General features: G+C 38.9%; 1 protein-coding gene across 31 annotated transcripts in view; it reads right to left on the bottom strand.

Annotated features, from left to right (window-relative positions):
• DROSHA (drosha ribonuclease III) overlaps window positions 1-15025 on the bottom strand; it is a 119921-nt gene that overhangs the window by 76885 nt on the left and 28011 nt on the right. For 21 of the 31 annotated variants that reach the window (XM_023625807.2, XM_070246398.1, XM_023625808.2 and 18 more), the window contains 4 exons: window positions 10961-11047; window positions 8265-8351; window positions 2632-2703; window positions 973-1054 (listed from right to left, as the gene is read on the bottom strand). In XM_023625807.2, coding sequence (XP_023481575.1) covers window positions 973-1054; window positions 2632-2703; window positions 8265-8351; window positions 10961-11047 — 328 coding nt within the window. The remainder of the gene's footprint in view (window positions 1-972; window positions 1055-2631; window positions 2704-8264; window positions 8352-10960; window positions 11048-15025) is intronic. The other 10 variants (XM_070246401.1, XM_070246405.1, XM_070246389.1 and 7 more) reach the window with 1 other exon arrangement.

Genomic DNA, 15025 nt, shown 5'->3' with positions numbered 1-15025 from the left:
AGAAAAAACAAGTAAAACAGCCTTAGAAAACAAATACCGCAACTTAATTCCTGAGATTTATGCTAATTACAAAAAAAACACACCAGAAGTAGGGACACTAAAAACACCGCCCTCCTCTTCTCCTCAACAGCTAAATCAATCATATGGTAACTGCCACGAACACGCCACAAACTGCCACGGCAAACACGCCATGGAGACCACAGCGAGGAAACCACCCCGAGTCAAGAGGGGAGAGAAAGCCCTAAAGATATATACGGTATACAGTACATACTGTAAAACTGTTTTGAGAAATTCAAAAATATAAAGATTTTTGTTATAATTGAATGACTGCACGATATAATATGCTTGTATTTTAATTTTTTTCCATTTTAATCAATACAAGTGGGAAAAAAAAGAGAGAAATACTATTAAAAACTTGGTTTGAAAAGCCACTCATCAATATACTGTTTTAAAAATAAGTAAGTAAATGACTGCTGGAATATAGACACTTCCAGTAAAGTGAACTATTATCCAAAAACCAAGTATCAAGTTTTCAATCAATGTGGCTCATAGTATGTGTATGTTTTAAAGGCTAACTGAAGTTCTGTTTTAATAAACTGTCATCTTGGAAGAACTTTATCACAGTAAAGTTCAATAGATTTAAAATATTAAGGAGATTTTCCCTAATGCACATAAATCAAGATAGTTACTCATAATAACTGACATCGTCTTCTTAGGTATCAGTTAGATAATGGATAATGGTAATCTGCGGTAATAGACACTGACAAATTGTATTAAAATAAGATCCATAAGAACCTAGTCGTGTCAAATGATAGCAAATGTTCCTATGAATAACACACTTTTCCCTGAGTATTCCACATTCCAAAAATAAGAGGAATTTCAACTATGTCTCCCCACTTTTATAAGACTTTTCACCTATACCACAACGTTCTTCTATAAGCATTTCACTTTTCTTTAAATCCTATTATTTACCTTTAAGATTCCAGTCATACAATTCCAAAATATCTCTGAAGAGGAATAATGAAAAAAGTTCAAGTCCTTTCACACAAAAATTCTGAAAAATAAACCAAAATCAAATTACTCTGGTACTGCAAATATATATTAACTGAAGGACCAACTTGTTCTGGTCAAGTGTCTTAAATTAAAAGTGTCTATTGAAACTATACTAAAACCACGTAATTTCCTAAAAAGTTTGGCCACCGCCCTACAATAGCTCATTGGTTTGAGACAGAAATGAAGTAGGCACTAATGCCATTAGAATTCCTAAGAAAATGTGGATTCAGCCCTTCCCAATGTACAAATAAAATCATGAGAAATTTAAAAATTAAAGTCTCCCTTATGTCATATTTTTCTAGCCCAATAGTAAAATATATCAGAGTCTCCTGGAGACTTTTTGTTAATTCAAATTACACACACAGGCCCCAGACCCTGATAGGTATGTCCCCCTTACTCCACCCCTGCTGACCCTCACTTCCCCCAAACACTGAGAATCACTATTACCAAATTACCGTAAAAAGAGGCTTTTTTGTACCAAAAAAGTACAAATTTCTTAATGAAGGCAAATAAAGAGCTAAGAAAAACTATAAAACTTTGAACCAAAATTTCTCTGGTAAACAAGCTTAACAGATGATATATTTGCAAGTGAGACTTGTCTCATAATTCTTCCTCCTACTTGTTTTGCTTGGGGTTCATAAATCACCCTGCGTGAGATCCCGCCAGAAGTCACACACTTTTACAATAGCAAATGAAGGCTTATGACCTTAAAAATCAAAAGGAAGCAAAAAAGCCCTGCTAAGCTGGAGAATGAAGGGGCGGCCCTTTCTCTTTAACTCTTCTTGAAAGACAGGTAGAATTAACAGGTCTTGCTCACAATGAAATAGGTGCAAACTAAGCTTGTGTGTCATGCTCATCAATTCCCCCTCGGTGCTCCACTGCCCGTGACGGAGCTGCACCGTTAAACAAGGTTTGCAAGAAGAGCCAGGGGCTCAGGAAATTGACCCCGACTCCAACACAATGTTCAGTGCTCAAGCTTCTTTGCTGTCTAGTTGTTATTTCTTAGTGTGATTTGTTGACACCACTAAATTCAAGATCAGGCAATGAATCATTCTGAGATTCACATTAATCTTGCTTTGGAATTTTAAACCTCTTGCATATATTTAGATAAATCTGCTGCTGAGCATCCGCAATGAAAAACAATTAGGAAAAATATGTAAATATATGGGAAGAAAAATGAACCGAGCATTGATCTTGTCATTGGAGATAATGAATAAGATTATTCCAACAGCTATCAGATTCAGTTTCGCTATTCTAATTTCCTCTCTGATAACGACCAGTAACCAAACTCTGTCCCCTATCCAAAACAGACTAGAAACAGATGTAAGTTACTATCAGTAGATACAACATGAGGAGAAATGGGTTCAAAAACAGGTCAACAAGTTAAAAAATGGCCCACATTTTAACCTTGTTCCTGGAGCTATATCTCACCAACCCTTTCAACAGTGAACACAATACTTTAGGAGTATTCCCAAGGCAAAGAGCCAGAAGTGACCAAGTTCAATGGTTTAAAGATATAAGTGAGGAATAAACAAAAGAGCAAACTACATCAAACTGTTAAATAATCTTTTCCCTTACCTCAGGCATCATCTCTTCAATGAAATGAATCGTGTAGTCTATGTTGAATCTAATCACTTTACACAGTGGAATCTGCAATAATAAGAATGAGAGGTTCAGTGCTGCAATACCTTCCTGCAGGCTCATATTGCACATATGTTTGCTACCTGACCCAGAAGGGCATGAACCAAGTGAGAACGTTTCACTTTAATCTCAGCTGCTAACAGTACTGCACACGAAGCTGGGCCACCACTGCTGGCCTTTAATAGCAGAAACCCAGCTGGCCTGGCCTCTACAGGAGACTGCAGAGTGTTGGTGCTTAATTAGCTGTACTAGCAGCAGCAACATAAACATGACAAGAACCCATTAAAGCCAAACATATCACCTCTAAAGAATTAATACAACCACAATTAAATACTTCTTTTTCTCAGGTTTTTAAAATCTTTCAGAATCTTCGGCTCTTCACACAGATCAGGGATAGCAGGCTGACACCTCATCGGTTACAGATTCACAAGTCAGTGAGGAGCACACAATTCATGCTGCCTACCTGGCTCTGGAGCAAAAGCAAACTTGGTAATAAAAACAATAATAGCTAACACTTACTGATCCAGGCACTGTTCCACTGCTTCGCATATTGTCACCCATGTAACCATCCGTGTGAGACAGTTACAGCTACCATCCCCATGGTACAGTGGAGGAAGCTACGAGAGAGTCATCAGATACCTTGCCTAAGGTAACAGCTGGTTGGTGAATTAGAAAATCTTGCTCTAGACCCCAGCTCTAAGCCACTAAAGTATACACGTCTCATTACCTGTACTAATACTCAAGGTATGCGTGAAAATGCAGGAAGGCTCAGATGAAATAAATCCACATCTGTCTTGTTCTACCAATGGATCATCAGACACTAGCCTAGTGCCTATACATAATAGGTTTTCCCTAAGAATATTTTTGAATGAAGAAAGGAATGAGAAAGGGAGGGTGTGAGGTTACTGCAGTGGCTTGGCTGACTAGCTGGGGAAAATAATAGACTCAAAAGCCTTACAGATGTGTTAAGTAGGCTCTTCTGGCCACTAGATCTGTCCATAAGATGATTTTATATAGATGAAATCATTTTTACAAACCATAGCAATCAGAAAGAAACAAATTTTAATTCTACCAGCAAAAGGAATGGTAACGAAAAAAAAAATAGTCTTATAATGCCATCTACTGGAAATTTTCTCAGAAATGAAATTTAGTTCTTCAGAGCTTTTATTTCTTTTTTTAAAAGGATAGTGGCTAATTTGAGTGAAATTCATAACTAACTTTAACAAGAGATCCATTTTCAACCTGTTCATGGTAAGGAGTTCTAAACCAACTGAAGCGACATGACAAGGCCACTATCATTTTGAAGTTCTTCTTTATTCCTACAATCAATTAAAAATAATTGAGAGTTACAAATTTGTGCATTATTCACAAACAGGTTTTTTAAATACCTATTCTTTGCTAACAACTATGTTGACTCCATAGTTAGTCTAAACTAAGCCACAGCCCCTACCTTTTCTAAAAGGTAAGAATCTAAAAGAGGAAGAAAAGCATGTAAACAAGTATAAACAGAATATGATACAATGTAACCTACATGTGAAAGTAAAAAACAAATAGGCAAACAAAAAAGTATCAAGTGCAAAAGAACCAAAGAGAGTAGGTTAACATCTGAGTTGAGTCTTCAAAGATGGGGAGGGATTTTCCAGGTCATCCAGAAAAACTAAGCTGGGGAAGAGCAGGTGTTCAGTTTCCAGCAAGACAGAGAAAAGGGAGCTGGGGGAAGAACAAGTTATTCAGCTGCTCAGTAGTGAAGTGCATGGCAAGAGGAGCAAGGTGATTCTAGACAGGCAAGTATGCACTATATATTATGCAGATCTCATAAACCATGTGAAGGATTCAGGGCTTATCCTTATGGCAACAAGAAGTCATTCAACTACTTTAAGTGAGAGACTATCATGGTCTATGTTTTGGATGGGTTGCTATGGAAACAGTGTGGGAATGGTTTATAGGGGAGCAAGGTAGGAGACCAGAAGACCAGAGTGGAGTCTAATGAAATAGTCCAGGAGCCAAATGAATAGAAGATTGGAAAAGAGGGGAAAAACTTTAAACATAGGAGATGTTACTGCAATATACAGTGACTGTTCTCATGTGGAAGCAAGATAGAAGACAGAATAGAGGACAATTTCTAGGTTTCCGGACTAAGTGACCAGACAGATCACAATGGCATTAATACAAAGAAATTTATAGGGTGTCCCCTGAGTACCTCAAACTCAATACTCGGCGAAGATGACAAGTTCAGTTTCACACAGGTTGAGGGTGACGCATCTAAGGGGACATCAGGGTGGGTATATCCAATAGGCAATCAGAAATATGAGTGTGGAGCACAGAGCCATATGTCACAGCTATAAACATCAATTTAGTGAGGATCAGAGTATATAAGGAAGGAAAAATCATCAGTGAAATTGTTTTACTCAGGGAGAGAGTATCCAGGAGAGAAAACGACTGAGACCTTGGGAACAGTCAAGAGGTGGCAGAGAAAGAGCAAAAGTGTCAACTTGACTCCTTCTACCATGTGCAAAAGCAACTCTGTTGGATGATTTATGCAAGTACAGTCCTTTCCCCATATCATTTCAACTAAAATCACTTTTTGTAATTCCTTTTTTGACCTCTTCTCTTATACATACTTTATTTTCTTTTGGCCTCTTATCCATGCCACTAGAGTCCTTCTCAGACACAGATTTGGGAAGGCAGGATCTCCTTTTATATTCAAACTTTCCTCTCTCTCTAAGACTCAAAGAGAACTTGTCATTTTCCTACATAGTGAAAGCCCAATTGACTGGGAGCTCAACTGGCCAATCAAATAACATAAATGCCCACTATCATTTCTTAAAACATGTTTGAATACTGACTGACATTAACTCCTACCTCATCCTACCAAAAACAAACAAAAAATACCCTCCCTGAACTTCTACATTCTGACTCTACCACTTGCAGACACTGAATAACTAAATCAAGGGTGGTGAGGCCACTGGAAATGAAAAGGGAAACGATCATGGGCTTTCTTGCACTTCTGAGGACACAATATCATGCATCTAATATATATATACATATATCTTTGTAACTTTAGTTATGTTGTCAAAGTCCTTAATAACATCATGTATTATGAGTAATAGCAAATGTACCACACAAAAGGATAAAATTCTCCCGGAACGCTCTATACTTAGCCAACAAGGCTTTCAATTCACTTCAATTCAAGAAGACCTTTAGAGAACTTGTCGGAACGAGATTTGGTTGAGATTCTAACGCTACCATCATTTGCATGCCCTTCTTGCTGATGTGCTCTCTCTAGCGAGAAAATGAATCAGATCAGTAAAGCAATTTAAAAATTCTTTTTCTTGGGAGGCTATTTCAAACGCATGAGGCCTTTGACAGATCTAATTCCTATGAACTGTACAACACAGCTTAAAATTCGATTTATTTTATCAACATCTCGAACATAAATGATGGGGCTTATCTTCTCATTACAGAGTTAAGTGCTCAAATTTTGAGAACTTGAATATTTATATGAAATATATGCTGAAGCCAAGAATTTTTCAGTCCTGTCCTTTATTTTATAAGAACAGTAACAATGACAATTAATTTAGCATTAGCCGCCTCTCAGTGCCAAACCTTGTGCTGAGGGGCTTTGATAAAGCTCAAAGAATCACCCATCCAAGGTCACATAAATATTAAGAATTAGTTAAAAAAAAAAAAAAGAATTAGAAGGAAGACTCAAATCCAGGTCTGTTTAATATCTTATCCAAAATAAGAAGTGCTAATATGTATTATATGCAAAATATCATGATAAATACTTTTCACGTGCCATCAGATTTATTTTTTACAAAAGCCTACGGTAAGATTGCTACAACTAATGTATCTTACAGATGAGAAAAATCAAGGCTTATAAAGATTGAAGCGTCAAATGATACAGCTAGTAAGTAGAATTCAGTCATGTTTAAACCCTGGCCTCTTGAAACCTCACTGCTTTCCTTCTTGATTAAGGTGATCCTAAAAGTTAAAATGAGATCTATATGACCTCTAGGGAATTAAGAGATAAAATAGATAATTTTGAATACTTTCATGGTAACTAAACTATTTGCATTTGCAAGCCCTCTGAGAAAAAGAAGAGAGAAATGCACTATGTAGGGGAGAATTGGACTAGATGACTTCTAAAGGGCTTTCCAATTCAAAGACTATGAGATTTGGTGTAACAAGGGGTTTGAATGCCTAATTGAGACATTAAAAAAAAAAGAAAACAAACTTTCAAAATTCCAAAACCTCCTAGTGCCTTTTCACAAAGATTGTTTAAGAATGGTCCAATATAAAATTCCGTACCTATGTATGGATGCTAACTAGACTTAATGTGGTGATCATTTCACAATATATATGGACATCAAATCATTACGTTGTACATCTGAAACTAATATAATGTTATATGTCAATAATACCTCAATTTAAAAAAAAGTTCAATATTACACCCTTTTCTATATTATGGTACAAGCTGAAGATAGATGTAATACGTATTATCAAAAGATTTTATTTTTACATTTATAATGTAATCACCTTCACCAAGAAATTCCCTAGGATAAAATATACTGTAGGATAAAGAAAATCTCATTAAGAAAACAATTTGTTTTAAATTAGTATCACTACCATAGAATCATGTCTACTTATAAAGAAAAAAGGATGATAGAAAGGAACAAAGATGGGTAAAGATTTTATTCTCTACTCTCCAAAGGAACAGAATTTCACATTTTAGGTAAACAGTACTAAAATAACTTTTTAAACTGCAGATGTAATTTCTTGTAACCAAACCAGAAAGGATGAAAGAACATTCTGTTTTGATGTAGATACACCACAGCTATAATTCAGTAAGTTCTACAACAGCGTCTAGACTGGGTGAAGAGTACTGATACCCTCCCTCCCTGAGCCGCCAGTGAATTCTACTCTATGTCCAACTGAAATATCGAATAAGTAAGACAATTCCCAAGACTGCCAGCTTGGAGACAGAAAGATTCTGACTCACAGACACAGAACTTCCATTTGAACCAATTATCAACAAAGCAGCCTTAATACCTGTATAAAAATATCATAGATCTGTATGTCAGATGAAGATTCTTAAAGAAGACATATTCCTGCGATTCAAAAGCAGAAAACTCTATGAAATTAATTCAGGCTCCAAATGTCTTGAACAAGCTCTATTTCTTTTTCTATTGCTCAGAGACTAAATAATAGCTTCTCCTTAAAACTGTCCAACTTTCTTTTGAAGGACACCCAACCTAAAATAGCTTTGACACATTACTCCACAGTTTATCCTTCTTTTTTCAACCTTTCACACTCTCAAATGTTATTCTGACACATGTTTACTTACACCATTTAATGTGGACCAAACCTGTGACTCATTAGCATAGATGTCACACTCCCACCTGACAAACACTGCCTCAGACTTCCTGGAGCTCATGCAAAGGGACTCAAAGTAAATGTTACTTAGAAGTCAGATCAAAAGAAATTTGTTTTGGCTTTTAGAAAGAAATAATGAAGCGGGGGAAAGGGGTACACAGAAAGAGAAAGCCAGCCAATTAGCACATACTTACATTGGTCAGGGGGGCGTGTGCAAACATAGAAAAACCTTCAAAGATATACTCATGATCATCATATTCTATAACGGTTGGCCTGTCAGTCTAAAGGCAAACAGAAACGCAAAGCATGAATTAAATAAATGACATGATTTGCACGTGCAGAAATCCATCAGGAGACAAAGAAACCAAGAGGAGAAATGTGTAGACTCCATGGACACTGTTAACATTTTCCCAAACACCGGGGAGAACTTCACACAAAAGCTTCATTTTAGGTAGAATTCTCTTGCTTGGTGGAATTCTCAGGCTTCAGTAATGTTTAGTTACTTAGTTGTCTGAGACAACTAAGATTGATTCTTATGGGTGCCATAAAGAAAAAAAGGCACATATGGCTTCATTTTCTAGGAATTTGTTTTATTTAATCTCTCAATACTATCAGTCCTATTCTTATCAAACTATATTTCTGAACTAACGGAAGTCCTAATAAGAACAAGATAACACCATAGTCAACTCAAAGCTCAAAGTAGAAAAAAAACTCAGGGTTGAGATGGTCAAGGTAGCAATAGCCTGGAACGCTCGGAGGGGCCTCGGGGCAGAAGCTCAAGCCCCCACAGTCCCATTCCCAGGCCCTCCGAGGAGAAGCCAACCCATCAACACTGTGACAAACCAATTCCCGCGTAATGTCAAAGATTTTAATTACCTAAAAACTGAATCTGTAAGGAAAACATACAAATGTTGATCTAAGCATAACAGACTCTCTTCCTTATGCCATTTTTATAGCTGAGCATTTTTAATCCTAAATGCTAAACACAGAGCTAATTATCAAGACTGGGAACCTAAAAGACATACATTTTACATAGGTATTGAACATTACTCTTTTAAACATTATATATATATATATATATATATATATATATATATATGAAGAACTTGGGGAGGACTAAAGAATATCCAAATGTACATTATTTGTTTTGCCAATATTACTGTTACTTTCTATTTGAATAACTCAACAAAGCTGGTTTAAATTAAATATAACGAAAAGAACTTCTGACAAAATAATAATGGTACAGCCACTTTACAAAAAAGTTGGCAGTTCCTCAAAATATTAAACATAGAGTTACCATATGATCCAGCAACTCCAGTCCTAGGCCTATACCCAGGAGAAACGGAAGCATACATCCACACAAAAACTTATACACAACGTTCACAGCAGCATTATTCATAAAAAGCCAAAAGTGGAGACCACCTACATGTTCATCAACGGATGAATGAATAAATAAAATACAGTACATCCTTATAATGAAATATTATTTGGCCACAAAACAAATGAAGCTACATCTTACAACATGCATGAATCTTGAAAACATTATGCTAAGTTAAGGAAGCCAAAAAGATCAAATATTCTATGATCCCATTCAAATGAAATATCTATAATAGGCAAATGATAGAGACAGAAGGTATCTTAGTAGTTGCTAAAGGCTAGGAGGTGGGAAAGAATTGACTGCTGGTGGGGCTGGCCCCGTGGCCGAGTGGTTAAGTTCGCGCGCTCCGCTGCAGGCGGCCCAGTGTTTCGTTGGTTCGAATCCTGGGCGCGGACATGGCACTGCTCATCAGACCACGCTGAGGCAGCGTCCCACATGCTACAACTAGAAGAACCCACAACGAAGAATACACAACTATGTACCGGGGAGCTTTGGGGAGAAAAAGGAAAAAATAAAATCTTTAAAAAAAAAAAAAAAAAAGCCTTAAAAAAAAAAAAAAAAGAATTGACTGCTGGTGAGTACAGGGTTTCTTTTGGGGATGATGAAATAATTCTAAAATTAGATTGTGGTGATGGTTTCACAATTCTGTGAAAAGACTAAATATCATGAAAAGTACACTCCAAATGGGTGAGTTTTATGGTACATGAATTATATCTCAAAAAAGTTGTTAAAATATATAATAATACTTTAATTTTGAACTTAAAATCTCTTGATGATACAAGTAACAAGAATTAATAAATTTTGTACTGTCAAAGGCAATACAGCATAGTAGACAAGAACACAGCCATGCACACTGGAGTCAGACTACCCAGGTTCAAATCTCCACTCTGCAGCTGACAACCTGAATAATCTTGAGCAAGTTGCTTAACCTCATCTGTAAAACATGGATTACTGCCTCATATATAACGAGGATATGGGGATATAATGGGGATACAAATATCGACTTAATCGGTTTGTTGTGAGAAACAAGTTAATATGTGTCAAACACTTAGAATGGTGACTCATACCATAGTCAACAAATATTAGGTATTATTATTGCTGTCATAAATACAACAGATTTTCTTGTTTGGGTCTTGTTGGGTCTTATATATAGAAAATATATAAGCTATTAGCTGATTTTTAAGAGATGCAAAAGTGTTCTACACAGTCTTCCAGCTCCATAACTCCAAAGAATAGCTCCAGAATTCATTGGCTCTATGAATTAGGCTATTACGTGGTAACAGCAATGTAAAAGGAAAAAAAGGCACAGAAGGGAGTACAGTGACAGGAGGCCAAAATAAAAGTCATTATGATAAAGGCCAATTTTATCAACAGAAAAAATATTTTTTAAAAGAAAGAACATTTAAGAACTGAATTGGTATTTAGCCTATTCATCATATTTTAACCTATTTCCACATATTCAACTTATTTACATTTTCAAGTAAACAAAATCTGATGTTACTGGGAACTTACTAGAAAGTTTGTGGGAGGGGAGACCGTGATCCGATAGTGGAAAAGCCTGCCAGCGTTGTTGGTCATCGGACGACAGGGCTTGATGGCCTGAGGGGGAAACAGAAGAGAGCTTAAAAGTAAAGCAGCGAAATATTTTTATTTAAAAACAGACTGTATTTTGTAGATTCACATGTGACAAAAGAGGTTTTCTATGTGTTCCTTCACAGACTGCTGGGAAAGCACAGTATTCACTTTACCATTATAACTGGATGAACAAAAATAGGCTGGCCAGTCATTGGTATTCAACCCATTTTCTCATGTGCAATACAAGGGGTTCAGACAACATAAAGATCTTTCTAGATCTAAATTTCCATGACTATCTTCCTTTTATCTCTAAAACAACATAATAACAGACCTTTGGCTAAACTTCCAATAAAAAACTCCAAAAAATAAACAAGAAAAATAATCTCAGAAGTAAGAGCAGTAGGTTTCAATAGGAAGAAAAAAAAAGAAAAAGGATTAAATATGCTAAATAAAAATAGAAGGGACCAGAAATAATGGAAGCACAGAGGTGGCAGAACAGAATATGCATGGAGCTTAAGACGGGAAATGGAGAACAGAAAACGAGCAAAATAAGCATGAATGGAATCATTGGGTACCTTGTGATAGACACAGATGTGCGACCCAGACCACCTTTCAAGGAAGGACTTGCCGCCCATTGTGCAGAGCGTGGACAGCAGAGAGTCTCCAGCTGTCAGCTCCTTCAGGATCTGTGGCAGCTGCAGAGCCCACTCACCCAACTTCAGGCATGGCCCATATCGAGTACTGAGCAAGGCGGTGGTAGAAAGGCCCAGCCACTGCAGCCCAACTCGAATGGGCAATACTCATTCTACAGGTCACCACCAGGTTGATAGCGCTTTGACAGGGCTGGCTCATAGTTCAGCTGTCCAATCCTGCTTACACAAGCAAAGATCCCTAAGAAATATCACGCACCCCAAACTCCATCTTAGCACCTGCTTCTGGAGAATCCAATGTGTGACAACTGGTACCAGGAGTGATCCAAGAAAGCAGAAGATAAGATGGGGTTTGGAGCTGAATAACTTACCGCCTAACTGGCAATGAGGACACCATCATGATGGCAGGTGGAACACAGAGACCCTAGCACCAGATGGTACACCAAGTGAAACTTTCAAAATGGTGAATTGGAAGGCCGTACCAGTGGAAGCAGGTGTAGTGTACCAGGTGTTTAAGACTATGACGGAATGGTAGCTAAAAGGATAATAGGATGAATGGCTACTGCTAAGCACCACTGATGCTCTACCCTGTTCCTCAGTGTGCCTTGAAGTCACCTGGAGGGCTTGCTAAATCTCAGACTGTTTTCTCCTGACCCCCAGAGCTGCTGATTCAGCAGCTCAGGCAGGCTGCTTTTCTAACAAGTTCCCAGGTGATGCTGATACTAGTCGGAAGACCTCACTTGGAGAACCACCGCTCTCCAGAAATGTAGCAGCAAAGGAGGAAGAAAGGCAACTGTAAGCCAGATGCGAAAGCCAGAGGGCCTGTGGGAGGGGCACAAATAAGCTCTCATCTGCAGTTAGAGGTCAGAGAGAGCCAGGACCAAGCCCAGGGTTTACCAGTCAGAGTGGAAGGACCTTAAAGACCAATTAACAGCCAACCAAGGTAAGTCTATTATGCCAAGGTCAGGGACCTGGAAACCCGGGATGAAGACACATACGTTTTGACTCCCCAGACTCCCCTCAACCTTCTGCCTCTTCAGAGATGGCCCATCCGTGTCTATTAAGAGCAAGTACTTACCTCTGTCTGAAGACAATGGAAGACCCTGCAAGGCAACATTGCTGCCCACCCACCCACCCACCCAGTGCCCAATCAGTCTCTCCCTCTGGCCAACAGACTTAAAATCAGAGCCATTTCACAGCATAATCCAGGTGGGGAAGTGCTGGGAGAAGAGATTACATCCCAAAAAAGAACTAGCCATATGTACCAGAAGCAGGAATCTGCACAGGACCAGATGCTGAGAGTCTTTAATCAAAAGGGCCAGAATGTAAAACTGGTTAGGGAGGAGTTTATTGACTTGGGAGTATTCAGAATTAAAGAACACCAGGAGATACTGAGAACTCTCTACTAGAATGTCTCCTAAAAGCATGAAAAAGTGATGGCCCCACCTACTGAAGTTAAAATACCAAAATTGCCAGGACAGACAGAGAAGGAAAGAATTCAAAGACTCAAGAAGGTGGCCATATTTGAAAGGACATGATATCTATGACTGAAAAATATACCAGCTAATCATACTCCATGGGAAGGCCCAGAGGACAGGCCATTTACCCAGGCCAAAAGGAATGTGCTGGTGAAGGGTTACCAGCATCGCTAGGAAGATCAGAGGTGGCCTCCTCTGCAGGCCAGGGCTAACTGTAAAAGAGGTGGTCACAGAGCAGAACTTGCTGACAGCAACAGGGATGACAGGACTCTGAAACAAGAGAAGCCAGATGGTGGGGCTAATTGTTAAAAGCCAGGTTGCACAATTATCACTATGACCAGCAAGAACAAAGTGGCAGCCAAAGGGAGTCTGACCCACAAAGAGTCATGAAAGCAGTTAACAGAACATGGTGTCCTTAGGTACAAAATAAATGGGTAGCTGACAAGAGTACTACTTAGTTTGTACCAACAGAAGAAATCAAGAGTGGATAACCAAGAGGCTGAAGGTAGGCTGCTCCAATAATGAGTCATGATCCCTTGCCCACTTCCAGACCTGACCAAGTTTTTGAACTGAAATCCACTGACTGAAGAGGTGGCCCCATCCCAGGAGGAAGGGCCCTGCAACACCATTACAAACAAAAACGGTCATGACAACCTTAGCCTTAGGCCATATGCCCGGGTAACCATACACTGGGGAAAAGAGAAGCCAGAAAGTTCAAGGAGTGCTGGACACAGCATCTGAATCACCAGTGATACTCGGAGATTGGATGAATCTAACTCTAACCCTGTTAGAGTTGGAGATATGAGGCCAAGGTATTAAACAGAATCATGGCCAAGGTCTAGCTTACAGTAGGTCCACTTAGCCCAAATATCCACCCAGTGGTCATTTCCCTGGTCTCTGAATGTATCATTGGAATTGACAAAATTGGCAGATGGTGCTACCCCACACTGGGTCTTTGATGTGTGTAGCGCCATCGTAATAAGAAAGGTCAAGCAGAAGCCACTGAAATTACCACCATCCCCAACTTGGGCATCAAAAACAGTATAACTCTAGGGGAACGGTGGAAATTAGCACCCCCCTCAAGGAACCAAATGACACAGGGGTGACAATCCCTATCACATCTCTGTTTAATTCACCAATCTGGCCCCAGAAGAAACCAAACAGTTCCTGAGGGATAACTATAGACTACCACAAGCTCAACCAAGTAAGTAATCCCGATTGTATCTGCTGTGCCAGGTGTTGTAGCTTAGCTGGAGCAAATTAATATGACCTCAGATACAAGGTATGCAGCCACCAATTTGCTGAACGTATTCTTTTCCATCCCAATCAGAATGAGAATCAGAAATAGTTCACATTCACATGGAACAGACAACATTTACGGTTTTGCTGCCAGGCTGTGTTAACTCTCCCACTCACTGTCATAATATAGTCCTTCTAGACATACTGCAGAACATTATATTCCTCCATTGCATGTCTGACACTATTATGTTGATCAAGTAAGAGCCTTGGTAAAACGCACACGCTCCAGAGGGTGAGAGAGAAACCCTACAAAGATTCAGGGGCCTACCACAGCCACACCATTTTTAGGAGTCAGTGGTCTGGGGAGTGCCAAGACACCCATCCAAAGTGAAGGACAAATTATTGCGTCTCCCACCTTCTACCACGAAGAAGGAAACAAAACACAAGGTGGGCCTCTTCAGGGTCAGGAGGCAGGGTAATCCCCACCCAGGAATATTGCTCCAGCCCATTTATAGAGTGGTGCAAAAGCATGGCAGCTGTGAGTGTCACTCCAGTGAGAAAGGCCTCAGGCAGTTCCAAGCTGCAGTGCAAGCAGCCCTGTGGCAGGGGCCATGGAATTCGGCAAATGCTACATT

Source organism: Equus caballus, chromosome 21 (genome assembly GCF_041296265.1).
Source record: "Equus caballus isolate H_3958 breed thoroughbred chromosome 21, TB-T2T, whole genome shotgun sequence".
Classification (NCBI taxonomy): Eukaryota; Metazoa; Chordata; class Mammalia; order Perissodactyla; family Equidae; genus Equus; species Equus caballus.
This window is presented reverse-complemented; position numbering and strand designations above follow the sequence as displayed.